We start from the raw sequence: 7775 nt of genomic DNA, 5'->3' as shown, positions 1-7775 counted from the left end.
AAAAAAAAAAAAGTCCTAGAAACAGTAGCTTGCAGTTTTAAGTAACCTGTTTTCTTCTTCCAGTAAGAACACTAGAGCCATGACTCATAGCTCTCATCTCCAGATACTAGACTTAGCCTTAACTTTCATGTTTGTGTGAATCAGCTTTCTGCATTGCCTCTCCTTCCCATCATTAGCCAACAAATTAGTTAATCAGTTACGTCTTTGTGCAGCCATGGTGGCTTTCAAATCAGCTAAGCCCTCTGAGGGAATATCTGACAGGTCAGGAAGCTCTTCTATTTTCTTATTTTTCTGTATAGCTAGAAGAGAGCTTGGCCATGGTAAGCAATGTTGAATGAACCCTCCAGCCCACACAGTTCTTCTGCTAGGATAGTGTCTCAAATGCCTTTTGTTTATTCTGTGTGGAATTATGTGCAACACTGTCAGAATTGGATACTCTAAGAGCGACTTCTCCTTCAGGTGATTGTTCCTGAGAAAAAAAGCATAATTTATTATGCATATTTGTTCCTTTGTTCTTTTTATCCACCTTTTGAGAGCTTGAATGTAGCTTGGTAGCAGTACTTAATGCCATCAGTCAAAACGAGTTATGGTTCAAGAGGAAAAAGAATCTTCTTATATTGATCCAGTGTCCTTTTGAATCATCTGACCAATGCTTAGGCAGCAAGAAAGGGAAATATCTTTTTGAAGGAAAGATATCCTTAAACTGACCCTTGGTCTAAAAGACATCCTGTTTGTAGATGGAGAAACCCAGAAAAAGCTCTCAAAGATATTCCAGTCAATTTGTACTGTGAAGGATGGATTGAGTTATCCTAACATCAGTCTGACAACATTAATGTGACACTTTAATGAACAGATACTCAGTATGAACTTGTAGTAACATAAATATCCACAGCTTACAAGAGGATATATCCTGTTAATAATGTTTAAATCATGACCTTTTAGGTAATTCTTCTCAAAAGCCTTATTATCATTCTTCCATTTTGTGTTGTTTTTTTTTCTTTTCATTTTAATATTGCAGCTTTTTACTTGCTTTTCTGTAAATGGTACAGAAACCTCTTCAGCCTTGTAATCTCTATTTTATTAAACCAGTATCTTTGTGAAGGGTGATTTAAATATGTTCTATATGGTTATGATTAGTTAATTTAGTTCAGCTTGCGAACAGTTGCCTTGTTGAAACATTTTTAGTAGTAGTTTGATGCTCTTGTCTCCTACAAATCTAGCAAATGTTACTTTTTAAGTGCAGATGCTGCTGGTAGTGGTTTTCTTTTCACTGGGGAGGTATTACTAACTTAATTTGTGATCTGCATATGTAAAGTTTAGAAGCAAGTGGGAAGGAGGCATTCCTAATTAGCAAAAGATTGCTAACACACATTGTACCTCACTTTTTTATATAACAAAGTGTAAATTTTAACAGATTGGGACTCCTAATGCTATTTTTTTCTTATCTACTTCAGCATTTTTGGGCAACACACAGTAAGATAGAGAGAAGTTTTACCAGGGTTTCCTCATGAAGGCTTTTAAACCAGTCCTCCTTATAAACTGATTTTTGGAGCAAACTGTCTAACATGTTCTAAAAATAGCTGCTTGAGAGACAAAATGCTTTAGCAGTTTACTAATATCACTCATTCCAATTTTAAAGTTGGATGCTGAAACTTGAAGTGACCTTTACACTATCCACCAAAAAGTGTCAAGGATTAAAGGAGTTTTTTGTTACTGCTTATACTATTTGTATAATTGCCAAGTCATACCAACTTTCTGGCAATTTACTGGCCATTTGCATTGCTATTTACTTAGAAAACAGTATACTTACTAGTAAATCTGTGTGCTTGGTGACGTAAAGTAACTTATCCTCCTTTTTCTACAGATGCAAGTAGTAACAGAGTTAAAAACTGAACAAGATCCAAACTGTTCTGAAACTGATGCAGAGGGAGTGAGTCCTGCCCCTGTAGAATCTCAGACGCCAATGGATGCAGACAAACAGGCCATTTACAGGTAGTAGTATGGACTTTGGTTATGCCTTTGAATGGTAAAAAGTACAGGAGTCAGGGATTTTTTGTCTTCTAACTAATGGGCAGGCTAATGCTGTGCAAGCTTTCAGATGCCAATTTCTGTAGTTTGCAAGAAACTGCTGAATAAATTCAGTTAAATTCATTACACTACCAGACTGTTTAGACAAAGTTTTCCTACTTAAAGATTCCTTGCAGCATTCTGAAGTACATATGTATCTGTTATTCAAGGAGAACAAACATCAAGGTTTTAGTTAGTAAATTATTTTTCTTTAGGCTACTGAGTGGTAGCAATTAATACTGTCGTTTTTTATTTTTAAGTATGAATAGTACTTGGAACCTTATTGTTTGTTGTAATCAACCAAATCTGTACTACTTTAAAAAAAATTGGCTTTAGTAAAGAAACTTCGTTTGCCAAATGTTTTCATGTGTTTTAAGTGAGAGAACACTGGTACTGATCAAAACTAAGCATATAGAGGCCTTTTTACACCATTCTCCAGGATATCATTTTTAGTGCACCATTTCATTTGAGGATCTTGAAGTATTTTACTAAGGTATTTATTACAGATGAGTTTGCAAATGGGGGAAAGTGAGGCATAAGGAGGCTAAGTGACTTGGCTAAGGTTACAAAGTAAGTTGGTTGTAGAATCATCTTAGTCCTCATCTGAGCCAATCTTGTTAATTTCATAGAGGGCCTCTGAAAGTATAGTCTTACTTTAAATCTGAATTCATCCTGTTTGTAAGTACTAATCCGTTATAACCCCACTGAATTGTTATATCTCTAAATACTATTACAATTAAGAAAATGACATTTCATAGTTTCATAACTGATTTGTAATAATAATGACTTTTGCACATTATCTATTTAAACAGACCTAAAATTGTATAAATTATAGCTATATTAACCTTTAAACAGTAAATCCGAATGAGTAAAACTGTATTGCATATTTATGTAGTCAGTCATCGTGTATGTAATTTTTTTCTAAAAAGATTGTTACATTTCTAGATAAGTGATAAGCTTTTTACTTTTTATTTTTACTTTTTATTTTGTTTTATAATGAGAACTTTGAAGTGAAAAAATGTTCTTACCTGTATGTGTTTGTTTTTTTGTTTAACTTTTGTTCTAGGCACCCATTGTTTCCCTTGTTAGCGCTATTGTTTGAAAAATGTGAACAGTCTACGCAGGGCTCAGAAGGCACAACTTCTGCTAGTTTTGATGTAGATATTGAAAATTTTGTAAGAAAGCAAGAGAAGGAAGGAAAACCGTTTTTCTGTGAAGATCCAGAAACTGATAACTTAGTAAGTGAAAAGCCATTTTTTTTGAAGTAAATAATATTTCTGCCTCTTATTTCTAATTGCCAATAATTTCTCATTATCTCAGTTGGTGGTTATAGTAGATCTTCCTTTTTTCTTTTGTCCCATAAAGGCAAACAGGATTTAGACTGTGCAATAATGGGTACTTGCAAAAAGGATTTCAGCAATTCAGTTGCTTGGAAGGAGCCTGCCAGAACAGCATTCCATTTTAAATCGAAAGTGCTTACTGTCTATACAAAAAAGTCCAAGAGTACTCTGGACATGCATCCCATACAAAATGTTTAATGATCTTATTTGTATAGAAAGTATATTACCTTTATTTCTCTCTCTAAGGTATTTAAGGCATGTATGCGTGTGCACATGCACGCACATGCACACTCCCCCCTTAATCAGTGAGTCAAGCTTTCTGTGTATATATAGGTTTTGGAGGGCTGGACATTTCTCATAAATTCAATTTCACAAGGGCTATTTTACTTGTTGCTGCTTCTTAATAGGGCTGTGACTTCAATGGTTCATAAAGACAAGCGGACCAAAAGAATGTTGATTTCTGGAACAGTTATCCCTTCAATGTCTATCTAAGGGACTTAGGATCTAGGCCATCTATGTAGAGCTTAGGCTCAGTTTTACAAAGCATTATTCTTTGAAGTCAACTTCAAATAACGATTGAGGTTTGACTTACAAAATCTATTGGAATGCTTTTGAGTCAAGATAAGTATTCCTTTATAATCTGTTTTACGCTCTGTTACAGTGTATTTGTGTTCTGCCTACATTGCTGAAAGTTTTGGATATTTATGTAGACTCCAGAAGTAGGACTTTCTTTTTGCCAAAATACATTATAAAGTCCTACAGTTACACATACTTTTAGAAAGTGTATTTCATAAATTAAAAGACAAAGGTTAATAGGGATGCACTGAAAGATTGTTTTGGACCAATATCAATGGCCTCTTATTAATGAGACATATTGACCAATACCAGTCTGTTTGCCGATATGCAGCCCAGCAGTTTGGAGATCAGCATCCAGTTGGTAAGTTGGGGGATAGAGGGGGTGAAAACTGAGGCCTCTGTGTTGAGCGAGTGGGGCTGGGACTGGGGGAGGTGCTGCCGAGCTGGGGTGGAATGTAGGACGGAGCCATGAGTGGCTCATCCTGGGGGGAAGTGGCTACTGACATTGCGCACACCCCCAGGAGAGTTATAGTGGGGTGTGCCCCCCAGATCTGCACACAGAGTGAAGCTGGGCTGCCATATGTGGGCTGGGGCCAGGGGCAGTGCTGGGCTCTTCCTGGTAGGGGGGTTGGGCAGGGGCTGGCCAACCTCCCTGGCCTCAGCCTGCAGAGAGCAGCCTGTCCTCACACTGCACAGATGCAAGGGGCACACGCCCCTCCAAGCCTCCCCCAGAGGTGCATGCACCCCCAGGATGAGCTACTTGCGGCTCTGTCCCATGCCCCGGGTGTGCAGCGCCTGCCCCAGACCCACTCCCTCCCTCACTGTGGGGGCCTCGATCTGCACCCCTCCATGCCCATTTTCCCCCTCCCCCCTGCCCGTTCCCCAGCCCCAAAAGGCTTACCGGCTGGGTGGGCTGCGGTCCTGGCTGCATGCATGCTGTGGCTGCAGGCATGCATGCAGCATTTATTGGCGAAATTATCAGCCAAAAAAAACTGCTTGCCAATAATGTCAATTTTCCTTTGATTGGTGTCAATACAATATGGACTGACGTATTGGTGTACCTCTGAAGGTTAATGCTACATGGCAATATGTTGAATTGAAAGAAATAGGCATTAGGGTGACACGGGTTGGTGTTAATGTATCTTATATAGCATGCATGTGACACTGATGTCATAGTTCAATTGCATAGGGTTGCATGGACTTTTGCAATATAGTATAACTTTAGGGTGGGCTTGTGAAATTCCTGAAAATAGACAAAACAATTAATAAGGGATTTGGAGAAGAGATGGACAGCTGATGTGGTGCCACTGGGCAGGGGGCCTGGAGAACCTTTTAAGCCCCTTCCAACTTCAGTGTTCAGCAATATAGCCTCCTCTCCCTTTAGTTAATCACCATATAATTTTTAGCATATTTTTGTTTGTACTTAATGTTACATACTAAGTAAATATCATGATTGGACACTCAGATCACAAAAGTAGTAATATAAATTGTAGCCCTCCAGGTTTGGAGCCCTTGTAACACCCTTCACGAAGGGGCATGCAACTCCAGTGACTGGTTCTGCTTAATATAACAGGCTTTTGTCAGTCCTGTGCATATAGCATTATCAGGGTTTGACTGCATATCTTCCTTTTCAGCAAGACAAAGTACCACTCTAATGGAGCTCTACTGCTTAAAGTACCTGTTTGGATCTAGCTTTGATATTCCTGGCTGGTACTGCATCAGTGCCATCCCAGCATATTTCCCTTGCAGCATTTCTTTGCATTGCATGCAATCCATCCTTAGGTTTCTCTTGGCTCTCCAGCAACTTATTCACAGCTCAGAACACAACATTCCCTCTGTTAAAGCTAATTTAATAAATCCTTATATAGGTACAGTCTCTCTTAACTTGTCAGATTTAACCCTTTCCTCCTGAGGCTACTAATTTGCCTTTGTTCCAGGGCCCCGGTTTCCCTTCTACTTACCTTTCAGCCAGAGTACCTGGTCAGTGTCATTGAAATCCCTGGCTTTCTAAAACAGTGATTCTCAGCTGTAGTGCCATGGCTCCCTGTGGTGCCTTGAGACCCTTTCAAGCATGCCACAGGGTGCTACACAATCCTAGCACAGTTAGGTATGCAAACATAATTTACAAGATAAACTCAAAGATTTCAAACAGGGATCTTGACTGTTAAAGATATTCTGACCTGTCACGGTCTTCTTGAACTCTTTGCAATGAAAGAATTGTTGTGTATAGTCAAAAAACAAGTAAAAACTAGGAGCTGGCATTTTCTAAGGGGTGCCTTAGATTGATCAATGGGTACCTCAAGTCTCTCAAGGGATGCCTCAGCTTTAAATGCTTAAGATCCACTGCTCTAGAGAATCTGTCCTATAGATCTTTCCCTGTCTCTGTCACTAGACTTATGAATCCTTTTTCTTGGTTGAGGGCTTCTGAAGCCTTCTTTCATGGGCTATGTTAAGTCAGGTTTCCATAGCCCACCCAAATCTAGATTCTGACCCCATGTCGCAGAGCCTCCCTTTATCCTTGGTCTTACTCTTTCAGCAAATTCAGGGCAGTTGTGCTGACCTCCTTTCTGGGCCTGTGCTCAAATTCAGGCAGATTTCCCCATCCTACTCGTTACCTTTCTTGATATGAAAGCCAGAACCTGAAACATCTCTCCTGCCTCTCTGGTATTCTTTCCAAGCTGTCTTTCTGGTCTTTCCTCCCCAGAGTCACTTAACAGCTGGGTTTTATCATTTCTGGGAGGTAACTAACCCATTAACATTTGACCCCCATTTCCTAACTAATGTGCTGCTGTTCTGAATACCAGGCCCCTTAAACGGACCATTTCATGGTACAGGGGATTTGGTGGTCTCCTTTTATTCTTCAAAGGGGAAAGACCACCCGTTTTATTAATTTATGTTAATTTCAATTCATAAATGATACTAAATAGATGTAAGTTGTAAACAGAGTCAGGCTAGAAAAATGTTTCTAATCTTGCTAGGTCCCTTTGTATTAAAACATGAAGCTGACTTCATGTGTGGGAGCAAGAAATGCAAGCTAATAATATATTTGAGGAAAAGTAATCAAAAAACAAGAATTCAGCAGGAAAGAGAAACCTGACAAGTTGAAAATGACAGAGGGTTTTGGAAGTGATAAAGCCAGTGATAGTGAGAAGCAAATTGGGCTCAAGTACAAATGTTTGCAAAATATATGTATAAAAGCCATCACCTCATGGAACAGGGGGAAATAGTCCTACTCTCTAGGTTGTTTGAAATATTGAGTTGCTTTCTAAGCACAACACAGCCAGTTTATCACTATCTTTCTGGAAAGAGTGAAAAAAAGATGTCAAAAGCTATTGGGGAGCTGATAAAATGAGTGATTTATTTTTAAAAATTCTAAAAAAAATTAATACGTATTTAAGCTAGGGTGCTGTGGAAGTTTGGGTTTAATATTTAAAAGTAGACATATTCAGCTTGAATAAATCTTGAGATGCAAAGAATAGTTCAGGATGGAGGATGACTTGGAGACTAAACTTGAATGCCAGGGACATGAGAATACAAAGTACTACTGAAGATATTTTCATTCTCAAGCAAGAAGTTTCCTTTGGTGACTTGTACTTGAAGGTGAATAAGCAGGAAGAGACAAGAGAAGTGTTGAAAAAGATGGGGAAGCAGTTAAGGGAGAAGTTAGGTGCTGACCAAAACTAACTTTTAAAACAGGGGTGTCCAGCCTTTTTGAATGTAGGGCCGGATCTTGAACTTTTTTCACCCGGTGGGCCAGCAAGCCATATTCAAAGACCTCACAGGAAGTGGTAT

General features: G+C 38.9%; 1 protein-coding gene across 8 annotated transcripts in view; it reads left to right on the top strand.

Moving 5' to 3' along the window:
• Positions 1-7775, top strand: part of PKNOX1 (PBX/knotted 1 homeobox 1) — a 50419-nt gene that overhangs the window by 17189 nt on the left and 25455 nt on the right. For all 8 annotated transcript variants that reach the window (XM_019524404.1, XM_019524402.1, XM_019524403.1 and 5 more), the window contains 2 exons: positions 1865-1992; positions 3134-3305. In XM_019524404.1, coding sequence (XP_019379949.1) covers positions 1865-1992; positions 3134-3305 — 300 coding nt within the window. The remainder of the gene's footprint in view (positions 1-1864; positions 1993-3133; positions 3306-7775) is intronic.

Source organism: Gavialis gangeticus, unplaced genomic scaffold, assembly GCF_001723915.1.
Source record: "Gavialis gangeticus isolate Ggan-Ray unplaced genomic scaffold, GavGan_comp1, whole genome shotgun sequence".
In the NCBI taxonomy this organism is placed as follows: domain Eukaryota; kingdom Metazoa; phylum Chordata; order Crocodylia; family Gavialidae; genus Gavialis; species Gavialis gangeticus.
This window is presented reverse-complemented; position numbering and strand designations above follow the sequence as displayed.